Source organism: Anolis carolinensis, unplaced genomic scaffold (assembly GCF_035594765.1).
Source record: "Anolis carolinensis isolate JA03-04 unplaced genomic scaffold, rAnoCar3.1.pri scaffold_7, whole genome shotgun sequence".
In the NCBI taxonomy this organism is placed as follows: Eukaryota; Metazoa; Chordata; class Lepidosauria; order Squamata; family Dactyloidae; genus Anolis; species Anolis carolinensis.
Window position 1 is genome coordinate 20619477 of NW_026943818.1, and position 26586 is coordinate 20646062.

A 26586-nucleotide genomic window follows, 5' to 3' on the forward strand; every position below is an offset into this window, starting at 1 on the left:
GTTCTCCTCAGCGGCGCTTCGCTCGCCTCAGCCCGGCCGCCATCTTGGCTGTTCCCTTCCCCGGCTCTCACGCGCCAGGCCACGCCCCTTGCCCCGCCCCCAAGTCCCGGCAGGTCCATCACACAACCCGTCCCTTCCGTCGCCAATCCTGACACCTCCATACACCTCATATTCAAACAACATAATCATACGTAACGATTATTAATAAGCTCGAAGACTATATATCTCCGATATTATATTATTATTTATTTTGTATTATTGCGGCTACGATGGGAAACGCCCCCGCACTACATATCTGCCAGGACGCGCTTCGACCAATGAGGGAGCGAAGGAAGGGGAAAGGGGCGGGACCTCCCAAGCAACAACCAATGGGAGAAGAGAACGGAGGCGGAGGGGGGAAAGGGCGGGATTAGGAGGAACATAGAGGTATGAAAAGGAAAGAGCGCCCCTGCAATGCAAAAAGGGAACCTAGAGGTATGAAAAGTAAAGAGCGCTCCTGCAATGCAGAATTGGAACATAGAGGTATGCAAAGGAAAGAGTGCCCCTTCAATGCAGAATTAGAACATAGAGGTATGAAAAGGAAAGAGTGCCCCTGCAATGCAGAATTAGAACATAGAGGTATGAAAAGGAAAGAGTGCCCCTGCAATGCAGAATTGGAACATAGAGGTATGAAAAGGAAAGAGTGCCCCTTCAATGCAGAATTAGAACATAGAGGTATGAAAAGGAAAGAGTGCCCCTGCAATGCAGAATTGGAACATAGAGGTATGAAAAGTAAAGAGCGCTCCTGCAATGCAGAATTGGAACATAGAGGTATGAAAAGGAAAGAGTGCCCCTGCAATGCAGAATTGGAACATAGAGGTATGCAAAGGAAAGAGTGCCCCTTCAATGCAGAATTGGAACATAGAGGTATGCAAAGGAAAGAGTGCCCCTTCAATGCAGAATTAGAACATAGAGGTATGAAAAGACAAGAGTGCCCCTGCAATGCAGAATTGGAACATAGAGGTATGAAAAGGAAAGAGCGCTCCTGCAATGCAGAATTGGAACATAGAGGTATGAAAAGGAAAGAGTGCCCCTGCAATGCAGAATTGGAACATAGAGGTATGCAAAGGAAAGAGTGCCCCTTCAATGCAGAATTAGAACATAGAGGTATGAAAAGGAAAGAGTGCCCCTGCAATGCAGAATTAGAACATAGAGGTATGAAAAGGAAAGAGTGCCCCTTCAATGCAGAATTAGAACATAGAGGTATGAAAAGGAAAGAGTGCCCCTGCAATGCAGAATTAGAACATAGAGGTATGAAAAGGAAAGAGTGCCCCTGCAATGCAGAATTGGAACATAGAGGTATGAAAAGGAAAGAGTGCCCCTTCAATGCAGAATTAGAACATAGAGGTATGAAAAGGAAAGAGTGCCCCTGCAATGCAGAATTGGAACATAGAGGTATGAAAAGTAAAGAGCGCTCCTGCAATGCAGAATTGGAACATAGAGGTATGAAAAGGAAAGAGTGCCCCTTCAATGCAGAATTAGAACATAGAGGTATGAAAAGGAAAGAGTGCCCCTGCAATGCAGAATTGGAACATAGAGGTATGAAAAGACAAGAGTGCCCCTGCAATGCAGAATTGGAACATAGAGGTATGAAAAGGAAAGAGTGCCCCTGCAATGCAGAATTGGAACATAGAGGTATGAAAAGGAAAGAGTGCCCTTTCAATGCAGAATTGGAACATAGAGGTATGAAAAGGAAAGAGCGCCCCTGCAATGCGGAAATGGCACATAGAGGTATGAAAAGGAAAGAGCGCCCCTGCAATGCGGAAATGGCACATAGAGGTATGAAAAGGAAAGAGCGCCCCTGCAATGCGGAAATTGAACATAGAGGTATGAAAAGGAAAGAGCGCCCCTGCAATGCGGAAAAGCAACATAGAAGTATGAAAAGTAAAGAGCGCCCCTGCAATGCAGAAAATCAACATAGAAGTATGAAAAGTAAAGAGCGCCCCTGCAATGCAGAATTGGAACATAGAGGTATGAAAAGGAAAGAGCGCCCCTGCAATGCAGAATTGGAACCTAGAAGTATGAAAAGGAAAGAGCGCCTCTGCAATGCAGAATTGGAACATAGAAGTATGAAAAGGAAAGAGCGCCCCTGCAATGCAGAATTGGAACATAGAGGTATGAAAAGGAAAGAGCGCCCCTGCAATGCAGAATTGGAACATAGAGGTATGAAAAGGAAAGAGTGCCCTTTCAATGCAGAATTGGAACATAGAGGTATGAAAAGGAAAGAGCGCCTCTGCAATGCAGAATTGGAACATAGAGGTATGAAAAGGAAAGAGCGCCCCTGCAATGCAGAATTGGAACATAGAGGTATGAAAAGGAAAGAGTGCCCTTTCAATGCAGAATTGGAACATAGAGGTATGAAAAGGAAAGAGCGCCTCTGCAATGCAGAATTGGAACATAGAAGTATGAAAAGGAAAGAGCGCCCCTGCAATGCAGAATTGGAACATAGAGGTATGAAAAGGAAAGAGCGCCCCTGCAATGCAGAATTGGAACATAGAGGTATGAAAAGGAAAGAGTGCCCCTGCAATGCAGAATTGGAACATAGAGGTATGCAAAGGAAAGAGTGCCCCTTCAATGCAGAATTAGAACATAGAGGTATGAAAAGGAAAGAGTGCCCCTGCAATGCAGAATTAGAACATAGAGGTATGAAAAGGAAAGAGTGCCCCTTCAATGCAGAATTAGAACATAGAGGTATGAAAAGGAAAGAGTGCCCCTGCAATGCAGAATTAGAACATAGAGGTATGAAAAGGAAAGAGTGCCCCTGCAATGCAGAATTGGAACATAGAGGTATGAAAAGGAAAGAGTGCCCCTTCAATGCAGAATTAGAACATAGAGGTATGAAAAGGAAAGAGTGCCCCTGCAATGCAGAATTGGAACATAGAGGTATGAAAAGTAAAGAGCGCTCCTGCAATGCAGAATTGGAACATAGAGGTATGAAAAGGAAAGAGTGCCCCTTCAATGCAGAATTAGAACATAGAGGTATGAAAAGGAAAGAGTGCCCCTGCAATGCAGAATTGGAACATAGAGGTATGAAAAGACAAGAGTGCCCCTGCAATGCAGAATTGGAACATAGAGGTATGAAAAGGAAAGAGTGCCCCTGCAATGCAGAATTGGAACATAGAGGTATGAAAAGGAAAGAGCGCCCCTGCAATGCAGAAAGGGAACCTAGAGGTATGAAAAGGAAAGAGTGCCCCTGCAATGCAGAATTGGAACATAGAGGTATGAAAAGCAAAGAGTGCCCCTGCAATGCAGAATTAGAACATAGAGGTATGAAAAGCAAAGAGCGCCCCTGCAATGCAGAATTGGAACATAGAGGTATGAAAAGCAAAGAGTGCCCCTGCAATGCAGAATTGGAACATAGAGGTATGAAAAGCAAAGAGCGCCCCTGCAATGCAGAATTAGAACATAGAGGTATGAAAAGGCAAGAGTGCCCCTGCAATGCAGAATTGGAACATAGAGGTATGAAAAGCAAAGAGCGCCCCTGCAATGCAGAAATGGAACATAGAGGTATGAAAAGGAAAGAGCGCCCCTGCAATGCAGAAAGGGAACCTAGAGGTATGAAAAGGAAAGAGTGCCCCTGCAATGCAGAATTGGAACATAGAGGTATGAAAAGCAAAGAGTGCCCCTGCAATGCAGAATTAGAACATAGAGGTATGAAAAGGCAAGAGTGCCCCTGCAATGCAGAATTAGAACATAGAGGTATGAAAAGGCAAGAGCGCCCCTGCAATGCAGAATTGGAACATAGAGGTATGAAAAGGAAAGAGTGCCCCTGCAATGCAGAATTGGAACATAGAGGTATGAAAAGGAAAGAGCGCCCCTGCAATGCAGAAAGGGAACATAGAGGTATGAAAAGGAAAGAGTGCCCCTGCAATGCAGAATTGGAACATAGAGGTATGAAAAGGCAAGAGTGCCCCTGCAATGCGGAAATAGAACATAGAGGTATGAAAAGCAAAGAGCGCCCCTGCAATGCAGAATTAGAACATAGAGGTATGAAAAGGCAAGAGTGCCCCTGCAATGCAGAATTGGAACATAGAGGTATGAAAAGCAAAGAGCGCCCCTGCAATGCAGAAATGGAACATAGAGGTATGAAAAGGAAAGAGCGCCCCTGCAATGCAGAATTGGAACATAGAGGTATGAAAAGGAAAGAGTGCCCCTGCAATGCAGAATTGGAACATAGAGGTATGAAAAGGAAAGAGTGCCCCTGCAATGCAGAATTAGAACATAGAGGTATGAAAAGGCAAGAGCGCCCCTGCAATGCAGAAAGGGAACCTAGAGGTATGAAAAGGCAAGAGCACCCCTGCAATGCAGAAAGGGAACCTAGAGGTATGAAAAGTAAAGAGCGCCCCTGCAATGCAGAAAGGAACATAGAGGTATGAAAAGTAAAGAGCGCTCCTGCAATGCAGAAATGGAACATAGAGGTATGAAAAGCAAAGAGCGCCCCTGCAATGCAGAAAGGGAACCTAGAGGTATGAAAAGGAAAGAGCGCCCCTGCAATGCGAAATGGAACATAGAGGTATGAAAAGGAAAGAGCGCCCCTGCAATGCGGAAATGGAACATAGAGGTATGAAAAGGAAAGAGCGCCCCTGCAATGCGGAAATGGCACATAGAGGTATGAAAAGGAAAGAGCGCCCCTGCAATGCGGAAAAGCAACATAGAAGTATGAAAAGTAAAGAGCGCCCCTGCAATGCAGAAAATCAACATAGAAGTATGAAAAGTAAAGAGCGCCCCTGCAATGCAGAATTGGAACATAGAGGTATGAAAAGGAAAGAGCGCCCCTGCAATGCAGAATTGGAACCTAGAAGTATGAAAAGTAAAGAGCGCCTCTGCAATGCAGAATTGGAACATAGAAGTATGAAAAGGAAAGAGCGCCCCTGCAATGCAGAATTGGAACATAGAGGTATGAAAAGGAAAGAGCGCCCCTGCAATGCAGAATTGGAACATAGAGGTATGAAAAGGAAAGAGCGCCCCTGCAATGCAGAATTGGAACATAGAGGTATGAAAAGGAAAGAGCGCCCCTGCAATGCAGAATTGGAACATAGAGGTATGAAAAGGAAAGAGCGCCCCTGCAATGCAGAATTGGAACATAGAGGTATGAAAAGCAAAGAGCGCCCCTGCAATGCAGAATTAGAACATAGAGGTATGAAAAGGCAAGAGTGCCCCTGCAATGCAGAATTGGAACATAGAGGTATGAAAAGCAAAGAGCGCCCCTGCAATGCAGAAATGGAACATAGAGGTATGAAAAGGAAAGAGCGCCCCTGCAATGCAGAAAGGGAACCTAGAGGTATGAAAAGGAAAGAGTGCCCCTGCAATGCAGAATTGGAACATAGAGGTATGAAAAGCAAAGAGTGCCCCTGCAATGCAGAATTAGAACATAGAGGTATGAAAAGGCAAGAGTGCCCCTGCAATGCAGAATTAGAACATAGAGGTATGAAAAGGCAAGAGCGCCCCTGCAATGCAGAATTGGAACATAGAGGTATGAAAAGGAAAGAGTGCCCCTGCAATGCAGAATTGGAACATAGAGGTATGAAAAGGAAAGAGCGCCCCTGCAATGCAGAATTGGAACATAGAGGTATGAAAAGGAAAGAGTGCCCCTGCAATGCAGAATTGGAACATAGAGGTATGAAAAGGCAAGAGTGCCCCTGCAATGCGGAAATAGAACATAGAGGTATGAAAAGCAAAGAGCGCCCCTGCAATGCAGAATTAGAACATAGAGGTATGAAAAGGCAAGAGTGCCCCTGCAATGCAGAATTGGAACATAGAGGTATGAAAAGGAAAGAGCGCCCCTGCAATGCAGAATTGGAACATAGAGGTATGAAAAGGAAAGAGTGCCCCTGCAATGCAGAATTGGAACATAGAGGTATGAAAAGGAAAGAGTGCCCCTGCAATGCAGAATTAGAACATAGAGGTATGAAAAGGCAAGAGCGCCCCTGCAATGCAGAAAGGGAACCTAGAGGTATGAAAAGGAAAGAGCGCCCCTGCAATGCAGAAAGGGAACCTAGAGGTATGAAAAGGCAAGAGCACCCCTGCAATGCAGAAAGGGAACCTAGAGGTATGAAAAGTAAAGAGCGCCCCTGCAATGCAGAAAGGAACATAGAGGTATGAAAAGTAAAGAGCGCTCCTGCAATGCAGAAATGGAACATAGAGGTATGAAAAGCAAAGAGCGCCCCTGCAATGCAGAAAGGGAACCTAGAGGTATGAAAAGGAAAGAGCGCCCCTGCAATGCGGAAATGGAACATAGAGGTATGAAAAGGAAAGAGCGCCCCTGCAATGCGGAAATGGAACATAGAGGTATGAAAAGGAAAGAGCGCCCCTGCAATGCGGAAATGGCACATAGAGGTATGAAAAGGAAAGAGCGCCCCTGCAATGCGGAAATGGCACATAGAGGTATGAAAAGGAAAGAGCGCCCCTGCAATGCGGAAATGGCACATAGAGGTATGAAAAGCAAAGAGCGCCCCTGCAATGCAGAAATGGAACATAGAGGTATGAAAAGGAAAGAGCGCCCCTGCAATGCAGAATTGGAACATAGAGGTATGAAAAGGAAAGAGTGCCCCTGCAATGCAGAATTGGAACATAGAGGTATGAAAAGGAAAGAGTGCCCCTGCAATGCAGAATTAGAACATAGAGGTATGAAAAGGCAAGAGCGCCCCTGCAATGCAGAAAGGGAACCTAGAGGTATGAAAAGGAAAGAGCGCCCCTGCAATGCAGAAAGGGAACCTAGAGGTATGAAAAGGCAAGAGCACCCCTGCAATGCAGAAAGGGAACCTAGAGGTATGAAAAGTAAAGAGCGCCCCTGCAATGCAGAAAGGAACATAGAGGTATGAAAAGTAAAGAGCGCTCCTGCAATGCAGAAATGGAACATAGAGGTATGAAAAGCAAAGAGCGCCCCTGCAATGCAGAAAGGGAACCTAGAGGTATGAAAAGGAAAGAGCGCCCCTGCAATGCGGAAATGGAACATAGAGGTATGAAAAGGAAAGAGCGCCCCTGCAATGCGGAAATGGAACATAGAGGTATGAAAAGGAAAGAGCGCCCCTGCAATGCGGAAATGGCACATAGAGGTATGAAAAGGAAAGAGCGCCCCTGCAATGCGGAAATGGCACATAGAGGTATGAAAAGGAAAGAGCGCCCCTGCAATGCGGAAATGGAACATAGAGGTATGAAAAGGAAAGAGCGCCCCTGCAATGCGGAAATGGCACATAGAGGTATGAAAAGGAAAGAGCGCCCCTGCAATGCGGAAATGGCACATAGAGGTATGAAAAGGAAAGAGCGCCCCTGCAATGCGGAAATGGCACATAGAGGTATGAAAAGGAAAGAGCGCCCCTGCAATGCGGAAATGGCACATAGAGGTATGAAAAGGAAAGAGCGCCCCTGCAATGCGGAAAAGCAACATAGAAGTATGAAAAGTAAAGAGCGCCCCTGCAATGCAGAAAATCAACATAGAAGTATGAAAAGTAAAGAGCGCCCCTGCAATGCAGAATTGGAACATAGAGGTATGAAAAGGAAAGAGTGCCCCTGCAATGCAGAATTGGAACATAGAGGTATGAAAAGGCAAGAGCGCCCCTGCAATGCAGAAAGGGAACCTAGAGGTATGAAAAGGAAAGAGCGCCCCTGCAATGCAGAATTGGAACATAGAGGTATGAAAAGGAAAGAGTGCCCCTGCAATGCAGAATTAGAACATAGAGGTATGAAAAGGCAAGAGCGCCCCTGCAATGCAGAAAGGGAACCTAGAGGTATGAAAAGTAAAGAGCGCCCCTGCAATGCAGAAAGGAACATAGAGGTATGAAAAGTAAAGAGCGCTCCTGCAATGCAGAAATGGAACATAGAGGTATGAAAAGCAAAGAGCGCCCCTGCAATGCAGAAAGGGAACCTAGAGGTATGAAAAGGAAAGAGCGCCCCTGCAATGAAGAAAGGGAACCTAGAGGTACGAAAAGGAAAGAGCGCCCCTGCAATGCAGAAATGGAACCTAGAGGTATGAAAAGGAAAGAGCGCCCCTGCAATGAAGAATGGGAACCTAGAGGTATGAAAAGCAAAGAGCACCCTTCCTTTGAAGACTCGCAATCTCAAGGCAAGTGCAATATTCTTCTGTCCACAGGAGGGCGACAGACGGAAAAGCCATTGGGACTTAATGTAAAATTAATTGATATTTATTTGAGCCATGACAGTTTAAAATAATACTAATACTAATAATAATATTCTTGGGAGTTAGAGGTTTGCAAGGCCTTTCATCCCCTCTGCCCACGAGTGCCGGTGCCTTGTCAAACTACAACTCCCTCCATCCCATACAAACTCTGCAACAGCTCAATGCCATTGGAGCCTAGGAGATATTAAACCCCCCTTGCTTAATTTTCCAATAAGAATAAAATAATAATAATAAAATAATAATAAAACTTTATTTCTAGACCGCCCCCTCTCCCCAGAGGATGCCCGCCATAGATGTGGGCGAAACGTCAGGAGAGAATGCTTCTGGAACATGGCCAGACAGCTCGGAAAACGCACAACAACCCAGTGATTCTGGCCATGAAAGCCTTCGACAACACACTGGGAGATATACTTTGCTGGGCCTTGTGCCTTCTCTGCCAAACTACATGCTATAGCACCCTGGGAAGTCTAGTTTTATAAGGGTGCGAACCAGAGAGTGCTGCTGCCATGACAAACTGCAGCTCCCAGGATCCCTCAATGTAGACAGGCATGGCTTTGGGTCTGGAAGTTTCTCTTTGCTGTCTGGGACACAGAGCTCAGTGCTACGGAATCCTGGGAGTTTTAGTTTTCCAAGGCCTTGTTGAACTAGACCTCCCAGCCTCCCATTCAACTTTATAACTGAAGTGCATCACTGCCACAGCTCAATGTTATTGTAGCCTGGGAGGTGTAGTTCTTCGAGGCCTTTTGCCTCCTCTGCCAAACTACAGCTCCCGGGATTGACTAGCAATGTGCCATAGCAGAGTCACACTGCATCACCCCCATCAGGGAGCGATGGGACCACAGCACGGAGCCACGGCAATTGGAAATGGTGCCAAAATGTTCCTCCATTGCATCGTCGCAGTGGGGTGAGTCAGCGGATGATTGAGAGAAGCCCTTGCAAAATTACAACTCCCAGGATTCCGTAGCACTGAGCTATGGGTTTTAGACCGCAAAGAGAAGCTTCCTGATCCAAAGCCATGCCTGTCTCCATTGTGGGATCCTTTGAAGAGAAATAAAACACAGAGGCTGCACTTCCCTACCTGGCCATTTGATGGCAGCAGAGAGCTAAGAATTACAATCTGAAGGCAAGTGCAATATTCTTCTGTCCACAGGAGGGCGACAAACGGAAAAGCCATAGGATTTAACGTGGGATATTATTGATATTTCCTTGATCCAGGGCCATCTTAAATAATATGAATACTAATAATAATAATCTTGGGAGTGAGAGGTTTGCAAGGCCTTTCATCCCCTCTGCCCAAGAGTGCCGGTGCCTTGCCAAACTACAACTCCCTCCATCCCATACAACCTCTGCAACTTTGCAATAGCTCAATTCTATGGGAAACTGAGTGATATAGTTCTCTAGGCCTTGTGCCTCCTCTGCCAAACTACATGATATAGGACCCTGGGAGGTCTAGTTTTGCAAGGGTCCGAACCAGAGAGTGTTGCTGCCTTGCCAAACTGCAACTTCCAGGATTCCACAGCATGCAGACCTCACATGCTGTGGGACCCTGGGCTGTATAGTTTGCTAAGGCCCCAGCTTCCTTAGGCAGAGAATGCAAAAGTCCTTGCCAAACTACAACTCTCATGATTCTGCAACACGCAGACACCACTTGCATTGGGACCCTGGGATGTATAGTTTGCTAAGGCCCCAACTTTCATAGGCAGAGAATGCAAAAGTCCTTGCCAAACTACAACTCTCATGATTCTGCAACACGCAGACACCACTTGCATTGGGACCCTGGGATGTATAGTTTGCTAAGGCCCCAACTTTCATAGGCAGAGAATGCAAAAGTCCTTGCCAAACTACAACTCTCATGATTCTGCAACACGCAGACACCACTTGCATTGGGACCCTGGGATGTATAGTTTACCAAGGCCCCAGATTCCTCAGGCAGAGAATAATAATAATAATAATTCTTATACCCCACCTCCATCTCCCCGCGGGGACAAATACAAAACGAACATACAATAAGCTCAAATACTGAAAGCTACAGAGATAATATAGCAACTGTGAATCTATGCCAAATTGTTTTTCCTTTTTTCCCCCTTTTTTCTTGTCTTAACTTGTGTTATGGTAAGTGTTTTCTTTCTCTCACGACATACTGGTTTCTGGTTGGGGGTTAGTTACGATATGTATTTTATTACGTTATGGAAAAGATTATTGGACCTTGCTTGTAATACGGTATGTACAAGTTGCTTATAAATTGCATAATAAGAAATAATTGCAAAAAAAATGCACTGAGTGAGACTTGTAAACATGTTAGAAAAGTGCTATAAGATCATGTGCATTGGAGGCGAAAGGCCTGGCTAAACTCCAACGCTTGGAGTTCGAGCATGACTGGCAGTCATTGGACCCAAGGGGAACTATAACTCCCAGGGTTCCGTGGCATGGCATCTATAGAGTCCAAAGGTGAAGAAGCTCAGCGGCAACGGATTTCCAAAGCAGACAGATTGCAACACTGGTCCCAGATTTGAGGACATGTGGCCTTTCCCGGTGGCTTTCCGGTGGTGTGTGTTCCTACACCTCGCCCACTTCAGAGGTGGGGCCAGTGGGGCTACAAAAGCAGCTGCCAAAGCGGCCGAGCGGCACACCTTGGAGCCTGGATCGGAGAGTCGGCACAAGCACATGCCTGGCACTCTGCTTCCCTGGGCTCGCCTGTGTTTGCGATGGAGGCCGTCCAACCAGGGCCTTACCTGGTGCCGCAGGTGGCCCCGGATTCGGATTCCGACTCGGATGGACCGGCTTTGGTTGGTGCCCCTGCCAAGGCCTCGTCCCGCTCCCAGGTCATCCACAGCGGCCACTTCATGCTGTCCTCTCCGCACGGCCACCGCCGGGACTCCGACCCTCCTGGCATCGATCCCACCTTGACGCGGCTCTTTGAGTGCATGAGCCTGGCCTACAGGTGAGTCCGAGCCTTGGGTGGCCTCGGATTATGGGAACAAATAAGTCTATTTGCACAGGAGGGAAAAACAACAGTGTTTGCTCTGCATCCAAAAAAGCATCCAAAAAGGCTTATTCAGTAGGCTCTCCTCTATAGTTCCATTTACCTGGAAGCCTTAGCAATGAACGGTTGTGTTGTTAAAGTGCGAAGTATGGAACCCTGTGCAGACGGGGAAGCCTTAGCAATGAACGGTTGTGTTGTTAAAGCGCGAAGTATGGAACCCTGTGCAGACGGGGAAGCCTTAGCAATGAACGGTTGTGTTGTTAAAGCGCGAAGTATGGAACCCTGTGCAGACGGGGAAGCCTTAGCAATGAACGGTTGTGTTGTTAAAGCGCGAAGTATGGAACCCTGTGCAGACGGGGACGCCTTAGCAATGAACGGTTGTGTTGTTAAAGTGCGAAGTATGGAACCCTGTGCAGACGGGGAAGCCTTAGCAATGAACGGTTGTGTTGTTAGAGCGCGAAGTATGGAACCCTGTGCAGACGGGGAAGCCTTAGCAATGAACGGTTGTGTTGTTAAAGCGCGAAGTATGGAACCCTGCGCAGACGGGGAAGCCTTAGCAATGAACGGTTGTGTTGTTAAAGCGCGAAGTATGGAACCCTGCGCAGACGGGGAAGCCTTAGCAATGAACGGTTGTGTTGTTAAAGCGCGAAGTATGGAACCCTGCGCAGACGGGGAAGCCTTAGCAATGAACGGTTGTGTTGTTAAAGCGCGAAGTATGGAACCCTGCGCAGACGGGGAAGCCTTAGCAATGAACGGTTGTGTTGTTAAAGCGCGAAGTATGGAACCCTGCGCAGACGGGGAAGCCTTAGCAATGAACGGTTGTGTTGTTAAAGCGCGAAGTATGGAACCCTGCGCAGACGGGGAAGCCTTAGCAATGAACGGTTGTGTTGTTAAAGCGCGAAGTATGGAACCCTGCGCAGACGGGGAAGCCTTAGCAATGAACGGTTGTGTTGTTAAAGCGCGAAGTATGGAACCCTGCGCAGACGGGGAAGCCTTAGCAATGAACGGTTGTGTTGTTAAAGCGCGAAGTATGGAACCCTGCGCAGACAGGGAAGCCTTAGCAATGAACGGTTGTGTTGTTAAAGCGCGAAGTATGGAACCCTGCGCAGACGGGGAAGCCTTAGCAATGAACGGTTGTGTTGTTAAAGCGCGAAGTATGGAACCCTGTGCAGACGGGGAAGCCTTAGCAATGAACGGTTGTGTTGTTAAAGCGCGAAGTATGGAACCCTGTGCAGACGGGGAAGCCTTAGCAATGAACGGTTGTGTTGTTAAAGCGCGAAGTATGGAACCCTGTGCAGACGGGGAAGCCTTAGCAATGAACGGTTGTGTTGTTAAAGCGCGAAGTATGGAACCCTGTGCAGACGGGGAAGCCTTAGCAATGAACGGTTGTGTTGTTAAAGCGCGAAGTATGGAACCCTGTGCAGACGGGGAAGCCTTAGCAATGAACGGTTGTGTTGTTAAAGCGCGAAGTATGGAACCCTGTGCAGACGGGGAAGCCTTAGCAATGAACGGTTGTGTTGTTAAAGCGCGAAGTATGGAACCCTGTGCAGACGGGGAAGCCTTAGCAATGAACGGTTGTGTTGTTAAAGCGCGAAGTATGGAACCCTGTGCAGACGGGGAAGCCTTAGCAATGAACGGTTGTGTTGTTAAAGCGCGAAGTATGGAACCCTGTGCAGACGGGGAAGCCTTAGCATTGAACGGTTGTGTTGTTAAAGTGCGAAGTATGGAACCCTGTGCAGACGGGGAAGCCTTAGCAATGAACGGTTGTGTTGTTAAAGCGCGAAGTATGGAACCCTGTGCAGACGGGGAAGCCTTAGCAATGAACGGTTGTGTTGTTAAAGCGCGAAGTATGGAACCCTGTGCAGACGGGGAAGCCTTAGCAATGAACGGTTGTGTTGTTAAAGTGCGAAGTATGGAACCCTGTGCAGACGGGGAAGCCTTAGCAATGAACGGTTGTGTTGTTAAAGCGCGAAGTATGGAACCCTGCGCAGACGGGGAAGCCTTAGCATTGAATGGTTGTGTTGTTAAAGTGCGAAGTATGGAACCCTGTGCAGACGGGGAAGCCTTAGCAATGAACGGTTGTGTTGTTAAAGCGCGAAGTATGGAACCCTGCGCAGGCGGGGAAGCCTTAGCATTGAACGGTTGTGTTGTTAAAGCGCGAAGTATGGAACCCTGCGCAGACGGGGAAGCCTTAGCATTGAACGGTTGTGTTGTTAAAGAGCGAAGTATGGAACCCTGCGCAGACGGGGAAGCCTTAGCATTGAACGGTTGTGTTGTTAAAGCGCGAAGTATGGAACCCTGCGCAGACGGGGAAGCCTTAGCATTGAACGGTTGTGTTGTTAAAGCGCGAAGTATGGAACCCTGTGCAGACGGGGAAGCCTTAGCAATGAACGGTTGTGTTGTTAAAGCGCGAAGTATGGAACCCTGTGCAGACGGGGAAGCCTTAGCAATGAACGGTTGTGTTGTTAAAGCGCGAAGTATGGAACCCTGCGCAGACAGGGAAGCCTTAGCATTGAACGGTTGTGTTGTTAAAGTGCGAAGTATGGAACCCTGCGCAGACGGGGAAGCCTTAGCTTTGAACGGTTGTGTTGTTAAAGTGCGAAGTATGGAACCCTGCGCAGACAGGGAAGCCTTAGCTTTGAACGGTTGTGTTGTTAAAGTGCGAAGTATGGAACCCTGCGCAGACGGGGAAGCCTTACCATTGAACGGTTGTGTTGTTAAAGTGCGAAGTATGGAACCCTGCGCAGACGGGGAAGCCTTAGCATTGAACGGTTGTGTTGTTAAAATGCAAAGTATGGAACCCTGCGCAGACGGGGAAGCCTTAGCATTGAAAGGTTGTGTTGTTAAAGTGCGAAGTATGGAACCCTGCGCAGACGGAGAAGCCTTAGCATTGAACGGTTGAGTCATTTTCTCATTCTGATTGGCTGATGGTCTTAGTTTGGTCCAGATCCATCTTTGTTTGAGTCCACAGTTCTCTCTGGATGTCAACTACAACTCCAAAACTCAAGATCAATGCCCACCAAACCCTTCCAGTTTTTTCTGTTGGGAGTTCTGTGTGCCAGGTTTGGTTCAATGCCATCGTTGGTGGAGTTCAGAACCATAAATCCCAGCTACTACAACTCCGAAATAACAAAATCAATCCTCTCCAACCCCACCAGTATTCAAATTTGGGCGTTTTGGGTAGTTGTGCCAAATTTGATATACATCCCGAGTATCAGATATTTACATTACGATTCATAACAGTAGCAAAAGTACAGTTATAAAGTAGCTACGAAAATAATTTTATGGTAGGGCGGATCACCACAACATGAGGAACTATATTAAATGGTCGCGGCATTAGGAAAATTGAGAATCACTGCTTTACAACCACATGACACTTTGCGCTCTGCTTACTGTGAGCTGAATGCTCAACGTTAAGTATCCTTTGTTTACATATTTTTGGATGCTCGGCTGTTTTTGGGAAGTTTCTCCTAACACCCAGAAAATCCTAACAAGAAGCAGATCTGGTTTGGGCGGCGAGTGCCAAGGAAATAGAACGGACAAATTCAATACATTTAATGATAGAAATATCATTAAATATCATTTAAAATCCTTATCGGGAATTCTTCCTGATAAGACGCCGACTTTTGCACCCAGGACTTTTGAACTTGTTCCTGGTTGTCCCTTCCTGCGTTGTTGTGGAATGTGAAATAAGGTCTTCTTTTGTGAGATTTCATGCTTCACGAGTGTTGATAAATAAATCAGGTCTCATGACTTTCCCTTCCTTACTGGTTGTGAACGAACCCAACGGGTGATTCTCCCCAAAGCTTTCTCTTCATCCGGGAAAGAAGTGACGAGTGGAGTGCCATAAATAGAGTTGCGTCTTGGGTTAGAAGGCATGATTTGAATCCCACCCATGGGAGAAAAGTGGGATAGAGATGAATTATTATTATTATTATTATTATTATTATTATTATTATTATTATTATAATATTAATATATATATATTATTATATATCTTTGCTTAGCTAGAGCCTTATGATATAATAATATAATTATTATATATCTTTGCTTAGCTGGAGCCTTATGAGAACATCTAGATGGTCTTTGAGGTCCCTTTCCTTACCAATGTTCTTATGAGACCATCTAGATGGTCATTGGAGGTCTCTTTCCTCACCTATGGTCCTATGAAACCATCTAGATGGTCTTTGAGGTCCCTTTCCTTATCTATGGTCTTCTGATGGCCTGATGAGATCATCTAGATGGCCTTTGGAGGTCTCTTTCCTTACCTATGGTCTTATGAGACCATCTAGATGGGTCTTTGGAGGCCTCTTTGCTTATCTATGGTCTTATGAAACCATCTAGATGGTCTTTGGAGGTCTCCTTGCTTACCTATGGTCTTATGAGACCATCTAGATGGCCTTTGGAGGTCTCTTTCCTTACCTATGGTCTTATGAGACCATCTAGATGGGTCTTTGGAGGCCTCTTTGCTTATCTATGGTCTTATGAAACCATCTAGATGGGTCTTTGGAGGTTTCTTTCCTTACCTATGGTCTTATGAGACCATCTAGATGGGTCTTTGGAGGTCTCTTTCCTTACCTATGGTCTTATGAAACCATCTAGATGGTCTTTGGAGGTCTCTTTCCCTACCTATGGTCTTATGAAACCATCTAGATGGTCTTTGGAGGTCTCCTTGCTTACCTATGGTCTTATGAGACCATCTAGATGGCCTTTGGAGGTCTCTTTGCTTACCTATGGTCTTATGAAACTATCTAGATGGCCTTTGGAGGTCTCTTTGCTTACGTATGGTCTTATGAGATAATCTAGATGGCCTTTGGAGGTCTCTTTGCTTACGTATGGTCTTATGAGATAATCTAGATGGTCTTTGGAGGTCTCTTTGCTTATTTATGGTCTTATGAGACCATCTAGATGGCCTTTGGAGGTCTCTTTCCTTACCTATGATCTTATGAAACTAAATGGTCTTTGGAGGTCTCCTTGCTTACGTATGGTCTTATGAAACTATCTAGATGATCTTTGGAGGTCTCTTTCCTTACCTATGGTCTTATGAGACCACCTAGATGGTCTTTGGAGGTCTCTTTGCTTTACCTTTACCTATGAAGACTCAGTCGGTTCCCTTCTCTGAAATAGGCTTGTTGTCGGCCTCCCCTCCAAATCCCAACCAGGGCCGACCTTGCTTAGCATCCAAAGCGAGACCTAACTTGAGGGTTTTTGTGCGCAATACATTTCGATTTCAGTTGAAAATGAGCCGAGAAGGGCCATCTCGTCCTCCGCACACGGTCTTGTTTTTCAGGCTCTTTCCACCCCAGATGGTGTTTGCTTGTTTTTCCCATCCGGAAGACGGTGGAAATGCGACCGAGGGAAACGCAGCGCTCAGGCCTAATGGTTCTAATGCAAACATTTGGGAACTCGGACGCAACCAGAGAGGAAGAAAGAAACAGCCGGCGTGGAGTTCTTTGGATTTTTGTTTAATTTCCTGGCTTCTTGGGTCAACATTAGCTTATGACACATTCGCTTTTAGATGTGTCAAAGAGCGCCTTTGGGTTCAGTCCGAAAACAACACAAAATGATCAAACAGAAGGGAGTTCTGCTTGTGAGGAGCCGGGTTCGAATCCTGTTATCTGTCTTGAACTGAAATGTTTTTGTTTTTTTTTTGGACATGGTGAACTTTTACAAAACCCCTTTTCACATGTTTTGGTCACGTTCAAGCTATTTCTGAACACGTCTACCTATATTTTATAATGTGTTTTATCTTATAATGTGTAATCTAATCTCACATATCTACACTGTACATTTTATAATGTGTTTTTATCAGTTATAATTTTTTAACTGATTTATATTGTACTGTATAATTTTTATATATGCATTTTATTGTAAGCCACCCAGAGTCCCCTGTTGGGTGAGAATAATAATAATAATAATAATAATTGTAATAATTGTAATAATAATAATAATAATAATTTCTTGGCTAGGTTGCTGTGAGTTGTCCGGGCTGTATGTTCATGTTCCTGTAGCATTCTCTCCTGACATTTCACCCACATCTATGGCAGGCATCCTCAGAGGTTGTGAGGTCTGTTGGAAACTAGGCAAGTGGGGTTTATATGTCTAGGGTGGAGAAAGAACTCTTGTCTGTTGGAGGCGGGTATGAATGTTGCCATTGGCCAGCTTGATTAGCATTGAATAGCCTTGCGGCTTCAAAGTCCGGCTGTTTCCTGCCTGGGGGAATCCTTTGTTGAGAGGTGTTCGCTGGCCCTGAACACCTCTCAACAAAGCAGCTTGATTAGCATTGAATACCCTTGCAGCTTCAAGGCATGGCTGCTTCCTGCCGAGGGAAAAGTGTTAGCTGGCTCTGATTGTTTCCTGTCTGGAATTCATTATCTCCTGATGTTTCTCCCACATCTATGGCAGGCATTCTCAGAAGTTGTCAGGTCTGTTGGAAGCTAAGCAAGTGGAGTTTATATATCTGTAGAATGATGTCCAGGGTGGGAGAAAGAACTCTTATCTGTTAGAGGCAAGTGTGAATGTTGCCATTGGCCAGCTTGATTAGCATTGAATAGCCTTGCGGCTTCAAAGTCCGGCTGTTTCCTGTCTGGGGGAATCCTTTGTTGGGAGGTGTTAGCTGGCCCTGATTGTTTCCTGCCTAGGATTCCCCCTGTTTGCAGAGTGTTGTTTTTTATTTACTGTCCGGATTTTAGTTTTTTAAAATACTGGTATCCAGATTTTTTTTTCATTTTAACTTCCATTCAATGCAATTACAGCAGAGTTTCACTTATCCAAGCTAAACGGGCCAGCAGAAGCTTGGATAAGCGAATATCTTGGATAATAAGGAGGGATTAAGGAAAAACCGATTAAACATCAAATTAAGTTATGATTTTACAAATTATGTGCCAAAACATCATGTTATACAACAAAATTGACAGAAAAAGTAGTTCAATATGCAGTAATGTTATGTTGTAATTACTGTATTTACGAATTTAGCAACAAAATGTAATGATATATTGAAAACATTGACTACACAAATGGCTTGGATTATCCAGAAGCTTGGATAAGCGAGGCTTGGATAAGTGAGACTCTACTGTACAACATTCACACTTTCCTCCAACAGATTCCAGCATGGTTCCTTCCGATCGGTGGAACTCTCAGCTGCAGTCAAATTAGATTGAATGCAGATGGCCGGCCTGGTTCGACCACACTTTCTCCCACCCTGAATATTATTCCACAGGGATATAAACCCCACTTGCCTCATTTCCAACAGGCCTCACCACCTCTGAGGATGCCTGCCATAGATGTGGGCGAAACATCAGGAGAGAATGCTTCTGGAACATGGCCAGACAGCCCAGAAAACTCACAGCAATCCAGTGATTCCAACCATGAAAGACTGACAGCACAAATTAAGGGTATTTGTGCCAGGTTTGGTCAAGCTATGTAAAAGCCTTTGTGTATAAACCAATGTACATACACTCGATATACTACGACTTTTATATGTATAGATAGAAGATAGATAAGGCTGCAGCTGTATGCTTTACAAAGTCATTTATATATCCCTTGGTTTGCATTTTAGCGGGAAATTGGTGTCTCCCAAATGGAAGAATTTCAAGGGTCTTCGCTTGCTTTGCCGAGACAAGATCCGCCTGAACAATGCCATCTGGAGAGCTTGGTATATACAATGTGAGTACTGTACCATTTCTTCCCCCAAAATCATTGGGATCCAATGCAGGAGTCGTGGTTTGAGACTGAAATTTGACTTCTGGACTTTGAAACCTGGCAAAGGGGAGCGCTTTGCTCCCTTTCGCAAACAGGAGGAGGTTGTTGCCAAAGTTCAGATTGTGTTGCAATCTGGATTTCCAAACGGCCTTTTGGAAAACAAGGAGAGGCAAAAGGCAGGATTTCGTCCAATCTATCCCAGATTTTTTTTTGGGTGGTGGTGGTGGTACTGCATTTCCCAGCATCCTAGACAACATTGGGGACCTGATGCACGTCTCTGTCTGCTGCAGATGTGGAACGCAGGAAGAGCCCCGTGTGCGGATTTGTCACTCCGCTGGACGGATCGGAAGCGGACGCCCACCGGAAGCCGGAAGTGAGCCTTCCTTGAGCGGACACAAGACCTCCCTTCAGGCCTGGCTTGAGATACAGAATCCCCTAAAACTGTGATACCGCCCCCTGGTGGGCGCTGCAGTGATCCAGGGGGGCGGTGATGGCACCTATTAGGAGACGGGGGCAGGGCCAGGGCAGGGCCGGAGATAGGGCTGAACACCTGAGGCACCTATTAGGACACAGGAGGCGGGGCTAGAGGAGTGGGCGTGGCTTCTTCCCAAGAGCGTGAGACAGGGCTGAGCCTCTATATCTCTCCTGAGAGGCCTTTTAGGACTAAAGGGCAGGGCTAGGGGTGGGGGCGGGGCCTCCTTCCAAGAGCCTGAGACAGGGCTGAGCCTCTATATCTCTCCTGAGAGGCCTTTTAGGACTAAAGAGAAGGGCTAGGGGTGGGGGCGGGGCCTCCTTCCAAGAGCCTGAGACAGGGCTGAGCCTCTATATTTCTCCTGAGAGGCCTTTTAGGACTAAAGGGTGGGGCTAGGGGTGGGGGCGGGGCCTCTTCTCGAGAGCGCAAGACAGGGCTGAGCACTTGAGGTGCCTGTTAGGACACAGGGGGTGGAGTTAGAGGAGTGGGCGTGGCTTCTTCTCAAGAGCCCGAGATAGGGCTGAGCCTCTATATCTCTCCTGAGAGGCCTTTTAGGACTAAAGGGCAGGGCTAGGGGTGGGGCCTCTTCCCAAGAGCCTCTGTATACCACCCCTGAGGTGCTTGTTAGAACACAGGGTGGGGTATAGAGGTCCCGCCCCCTCCTCTAGCCCCGCCCCCTGTGTCCAGGACAGGGATAGAAGCTCAGCCCTGCCTCAGAGCTCGTAACTCCGCCCATCCTAGTCCTGGCCGCCCATTTGTGGCCCCGCCCACCTCCCACTCCCAGCCCTGCATCTTGGACTAGGGGAGAGGCTCAGCCCCGCCCTCTTGAGCAGGAGCCACGCCCACCCCTCTTAGCCACACCCCCTTTCTAAAGGGTGCTAAGTAATATTTTTTCCGGAAAGGGGGCGGCAGGCCAAATAAGTTTGGGAACTTGATCTTGGTGGACAGATGCCCCTAAGACCCAGTATGCAACCCCCTCAGAGCTGGCTTAGTGCCTATAATTCTGCCTTTGCTTGTAGACGCTCCTAAGAGCTAGCTTAGTCGACAGAAGCCCCTAAGATCTGGATTAGTGCACAAAAGCCTTTAAGAGATGGCTTAGAAGGCATTCTCTTGGTGGACAGAAGCCTCTAAGGCCTGGCTTAATGGATAGAAGTCCTTTAGAGCTGGCTTAGTGGACAGAGACCCAGAAGACCTTAAGATCCGGTTTAGTGGACATAAGCCCCTAAGAGCTGGTTTAATGTATGCAATCCCTTTAGAGCTGGCTTAGTGTCTGGAAATGCTGCCTTTACTTGTAGAAACTCTTCAGAGCCAACTTAGTCAACAAAAGCCTGTAAGGCCTGGCTTAGTCTACAGAATCCCCTAAAACCTGGCTTAATGTGTAGAAGCCCCTAAGTCTTGTCTTAGCCTAAGAGACAGAACACCTTGAAGCCTGGTTGAGAAGCCCTTATGACCTGGCTTATTTAGAAATCCCTCAGGGCTGGGACTAAGAGCCAGCTTAGTGGACAGAAAGCCTTAAGAGTTAGTGTAGGGCTTAAAGAGTGGGCTTAAGAGTGGACAGAATCCCTTAGGAGTCGACTTGCTATATAATAATAATAATAATAATAATAATAATAATAATAATAATACCACCTACAAGATACAGCTCAGTGGGCAGAAACCCATTGGGATGTTGACTCAGACGTTGTCTCCCTTGTCAGGCTGTTGTGCTGGAGGGGAACTACTGGAAGCGCCGGATCGAGGTGGTGATGAAGGAGTACCACAAGTGGCGGATCTACTACAAGAAAAGGGTCAGTTTCCCACCTTTAAAACCTCCATAACCCAAGGCAGTCTATAAAGGGAATTAAAAAAAATAGAAGCCAAAAATCTGTCTCCAAATGTTGTCATGGTCAACAGCGCCACCTACGGGCTGGTGTTGTCTTTGCAACCATTTATTATTTCTTCCTTTTGGATGTAAAGAACTTGGTACACTTTGTGGCTTTGGGAAGGTTGGATGAATTGGGTAGATCTCGAAACTGAGACCCACTTTAGGCCAATTTGTGCTGGGTACTTGACGCTATGTTTCCCTTGCAGCTCCGCAGATTCAGTCGAGAAGGCGAAATATCAAGTCCCAAACCGGTAAGGATGTGGGAATATGAAGCGGGCAGGCCTTCTTGGTTCTTTTCCATATTTATTATTTTTTTAAAAAATTAATGTATTATTTTTAATTTAGTATATTATTTTTGTCCATTTGTATCTCTCTATGTTGTCACTGAGAAAGAAAAGTGATATCAGCATTTGGGAGGAAGGAATGAAGGAAAGAAAAAGAAAGGAAAGGAGAAGGAAGGGAAGGAGGGGAAAGAAAAGAAAGGAGGGAGAGAAGGAAGGGAGGAAGGGAAAGGAAGAGAAGGGAATGGAAGAGAAGTAGGTTCTCTTCTCAGAGCTGGAGAAGGGAGAAAGTAGGCTCCCTTCTCTTTTCACAGCTGAAGAAGGGAGAAAGTAGGTTTTCATCTCTGAACTGGAGAAGGGAGAAAGTAGGCTTTATTCTTTGAGCTGGAGAAGGGAGAAAGTAGACTCTTCTTAGAGCTGGAGAAGGGAGAAAGTAGACTCTCTTCTCAGAGCTGGAGAAAGGAGAAAGAAGGTGTTTGCCTCAGATCTGGAGAAGGGAGAAAGTAGGCTACTTCTCTTTTCACAGCTGGAGAAGGGAGAAAGTAGGTTTTTGTCTCTGAACTGGAGAAGGGAGAAAGTAAGCTTTATTCTTTGAGCTGGAGAAGGGAGAAAGTAGACTCTCTTCTTAGGGCTGGAGAAGGTAGAAAGTAGGCTTTTTTCTTGGAGATGAAGAAGGGAGAAAGTAGACTCTTCTTAGAGCTGGAGAAGGGAGAAAGTAGGCCTTATTCTTAGAGCTGGAGAAGGGAGAAAATAGGCTTTCTTCTTGGAGATGAAGAAGGGAGAAAGAAAACCTTCTCAGAACTGGAGAAAGTGGGCCCTATCAGAGCCAGGGAAGTAAGTAAGTAGGCCTTCTCAGAGCTGGAGAAGGGAGAAAGCAGGAAGATAGCAGTCTCAGTGACATGATAGAACTTCCTTCCTTCTGGCCAGCCTGTGATGCCCGCTGTCTCTCAACCAGGGTGACGAGGCATGGAAGCCCACCAACCACTGGTGCGACCAGCTCTTTTCCAACGTGGTCCCGATGCTCTTGAGGGACAAAGGGGAGGAGGAGGACGCGGAAGGGAGGCAGCTCTTTGACCTGGACAGTTTCCTTTCGGACATCTCGGACACTCTCTTCACCATGACCCAGGCCGGATGCCCCCCTCAACCGGCTCCAGATGAAGGTACTAGCCTTGTCTGACTACTGGGTTGCTCCCTTGTGAAGTCCAAGCAAACATATTCTCTTTTTATTCATATGTCTACCAAGGAGCTCTCCGAGGTGCTGAATTGAGCCGCCAGGTCCACTCAGCACCTTGGAGAGCTCATTTCGCCACTGACAGCCTCTTTAATGTATGGAAAAGTCTCTTAGGAAATTGCAAAGGCATCCTGGTGGAACCATGTATCTACTTTGTGTTCGGTTTGCCTTGGCAGCTTACATCGGCAACGCGGACATGATCCAGCCAGACCTGGCCCCCCTGCAGCCGAATATGGATGACTTCATGGAGATATCTGGTAGGTCTTAACTTGCTTTGGGAAGCGGAAGGTAGGATAAAGGGAGAAATCAATGCGAAATTTGGAGACGTGGCTCCAGAACATTGGGCACCTTCTGATTCAAAACAACAAAGCCCTCCAAATGAAGAGACAACAGAGGGTGAAGTTACTCCTCTGATGCATCTCCCAACATCCTCTAGAGTTATGGGTCAATGGAATTATACAGTTGGAAGGAATCCCAAAGGGTATGTAGTCCAACCTCTCACTCGTGCAGGAAATCTGCCACTCAACTCCTCCTGAAAAATACCTCCAGTGAGGCCTCCAATGAAGGACAGCCCAGTATTTGTATTGTAATCTTTTTTGTCTGTCTCAGATCAGAGTCAATATAGATAGAGAGAGAAAGAGGCAGAGGGATGGATAGCTAGATGGCTGGATGGCTGGATAGATAGATAGATAGATAGATAGATAGATAGATAGATAGATAGATAGATGGGTGGGTGGGTACGTGGATAGATAGTAGATAGATGCAAAGATGGGTGGGTGGATAGATAGTTAAAATAGATAGTTAGATGGATGGATGGATGGATGGATGGATGGATAGATAGATAGATAGATAGATAGATAGATAGATAGATAGATAGATAGATAGGTGGGTGGCTGGATGGATGAATGGATGGATTATAGATAGATACATGGATGGATGGATGGATGGATGGATGGATAGATAGATAGATAGATAGATAGATGGGTGGGTGGGTGGGTACGTGGATAGATAGTAGATAGATGCAAAGATGGGTGGGTGGATAGATAGTTAAATAGATAGTTAGATGGATGGATGGATAGATAGATAGATAGATAGATAGATAGATAGATAGATAGATAGATAGATAGGTGGGTGGCTGGATGGATGAATGGATGGATGGATTATAGATAGATACATGGATGGATGGATGGATGGATGGATGGATGGATAGATAGATAGATAGATAGATGGGTGGGTGGGTGGGTACGTGGATAGATAGTAGATAGATGCAAAGATGGGTGGGTGGATAGATAGTTAAAATAGATAGTTAGATGGATGGATGGATGGATGGATGGATGGATAGATAGATAGATAGATAGATAGATAGATAGATAGATAGATAGATAGATAGATAGGTGGGTGGCTGGATGGATGAATGGATGGATTATAGATAGATACATGGATGGATGGATGGATGGATGGATAGATAGATAGATAGATAGATAGATAGATAGATGGGTGGGTGGGTGGGTACGTGGATAGATAGTAGATAGATGCAAAGATGGGTGGGTGGATAGATAGTTAAATAGATAGTTACATAGATGGATGGATGGATAGATAGATAGATAGATAGATAGATAGATAGATAGATAGGTGGGTGGCTGGATGGATGAATGGATGGATGGATTATAGATACATGGATGGATGGATAGATAGATAGATAGATAGATAGATAGATAGATAGATAGATAGGTGGCTGGCTGGATGGATGAATGGATGGATTATAGATGGATGGATGGATGGATGGATGGATGGATGGATGGATAGATAGATAGATAGATAGATGGCTGGATGGCTGGATGGCTGGATGGATAAATTGATGGATTATAGATAGATACATAGATGGATGGATGGATTGATAGATAGATAGATAGATAGATAGATAGATAGATAGATAGATAGATAGATAGCTGGCTGGCTTGCTGGCTGGATGGATGAATGGATGGATTATAGATAGATACATGGATAGATAGATAGATAGATAGATAGATAGATAGATAGATAGATAGATGGCTGGATGGATGAATGGATGGATGGATGGATGGATTATAGATAAATACATGGATGGATGGATAGATGGATGGATGGATTAATGGGTGGGTGGAAGGATAGATAGGTAGATGATAAATAGACATAGATAGATGGATGGATGGGTAGATAGTTGGATGGATGGATAGTTTGATAGATACATAGATGGATGGGTGGGTGGATGATAGATAGATAGATAGATAGATAGATATAGATAGATAGATATAGATAGATATACATAGATGGGTGGGTGGATGGATGGATGGGTGGATAGAAGGATGGATGGGTGATAAATGGATGGATGGATGGATAGATGAATGGATAGATAGGCATATAGACGGATGGACAAGTTGATGGACGGAAGGTGGACAGACAGACAGCAAAACAACATCAACCTGCTATATTTAGCTGAAACTTGAACACAGTAATAGCGAATCCATCCTCTGGAAAGGAAGCCTAACAAAAAAGCTGCCTCTGGGCATGAGCAAAGTGCCACTTGCCCTTCCCTACAAGTCACCCCAAACTCAAGGCTGAATGGACGCTGTAGGTCCTGAGGTTGGTGGAAATAGCCCCTCGAGTGGCCCTTGGCCCAGGAAGGGAGGCCCGAGGAAAGCGCTGGCTCAGCCCTGTGGAGAGGCGGTTGTGACATCTTGGGGGGGGGGGGGGTCAGGTCAGCACCACACCTCCGGCCACTGTGGTGGCAGCGGCCATCTCCTCGGCCTGTCAGTCAAGGGAATGAGGAACCAGCTCCCACCCTCAGACCACAAATGAGGAGGTGAAGGGAGAGCCCTCCCAGGCCAGACGGACAACGGGCGCTCGCAATGGCAGGGCCGAAGCCGACCGCTGGGATGGTGCCAGACCACAGCTGGCTGCATGGCGCAGGTAGGAGCTGCATGGGCAAAGGAACTGACCCATCGCTAAGCTTTTGGCCAACTTGCTAGTTGGGGGTGCCAATAGTGTGACGCAGCAGCATAAAAAGCCAATACGATCCTAGGCTCTAACCTTAGGAGCCTAGTGTCCAGATTGTGGGAAGTAATCATAATATGGGCAAAAGCCGAAAATTAGTCTAAAGTGTGATGCAGCAGCATAAAAAGCCAATACGATCCTAGGCTGTATTCTTAGGAGCCTAGTGTCCAGATTGTGGGACACTAGGGAAAAAAGGATTTAGGCGACCACAAGCCAAACAAGAGTCAAGAGTGTGACGCTGCAGCATAAAAAGCCAATATGATCCTAGGCTGTATCCTTAGGAGCCTAGTGTCCAGATTGTGGGAAGTAATCATAATATGGGCAAAAGCCGAACATGAATCAAAAGTGTGACGCTGCAGCATAAAAAGCCAATACGATCCTAGGCTGTATCTTTAGGAGCCTAGTGTCCGGATTGTGGGAAGTAATCATAATATGGGCAAAAGCCGAACATGAGTCAACAGTGTGACGCAGCAGCATAAAAAGCCAATACGATCCTAGGCTGTATCTTTAGGAGCCTAGTATCCAGATTGTGGGAAGTAATTATAATATGGGCAAAAGCCGAACATGAGTCAAGAGTGTGACGCTGCAGAGTAAAAAGCCAATACGATCCTAGGCTGTATCCTTAGGAGCCTAGTGTCCGGATTGTGGGAAGTAATCATAATATGGGTAAAAGGGATTTAGGCCACCACAAGCTGAACATGAGTCAAGAGTGTGACGCTGCAGCATAAAAAGCCAATACAATCCTAAGATTATAGTATATCTATTCTGCTTCCCCTGGAATAACCCTGTGTCCAGTTCTCAATTCAAGAAGGATTCCACTAAAACATTAGGAAGGACTTACTGAT

At 46.0% G+C, this 26586-nt stretch overlaps 2 protein-coding genes across 7 annotated transcripts in view; one reads left to right on the forward strand and one right to left on the reverse strand.

Moving 5' to 3' along the window:
* The window catches only part of stx1a (syntaxin 1A), a 50605-nt gene extending 46075 nt beyond the window's left edge, over window positions 1–4530 (reverse strand). For 2 of the 6 annotated variants that reach the window (XR_010000267.1, XR_010000266.1), the window contains exon 1: window positions 1–4530. Coding sequence is in view for 4 of the 6 variants with exons in the window: in XM_062960268.1 (XP_062816338.1) it covers window positions 1–170 (170 nt within the window). In the remaining 2 variants the exon portion in view is untranslated. The other 4 variants (XM_062960269.1, XM_062960267.1, XM_062960268.1 and 1 more) reach the window with 3 other exon arrangements.
* A 6266-nt stretch (window positions 4531–10796) lies between these two features.
* mlxipl (MLX interacting protein like) overlaps window positions 10797–26586 on the forward strand; it is a 30427-nt gene continuing 14637 nt past the window's right edge. Inside the window, exons 1-7 of the mRNA XM_062959399.1 lie at window positions 10797–11117; window positions 18718–18824; window positions 19151–19233; window positions 21030–21119; window positions 21403–21447; window positions 22433–22637; window positions 22885–22965. Of these exons, the coding sequence (XP_062815469.1) occupies window positions 10882–11117; window positions 18718–18824; window positions 19151–19233; window positions 21030–21119; window positions 21403–21447; window positions 22433–22637; window positions 22885–22965 (847 nt within the window). The 5' untranslated portion in view covers window positions 10797–10881. The remainder of the gene's footprint in view (window positions 11118–18717; window positions 18825–19150; window positions 19234–21029; window positions 21120–21402; window positions 21448–22432; window positions 22638–22884; window positions 22966–26586) is intronic.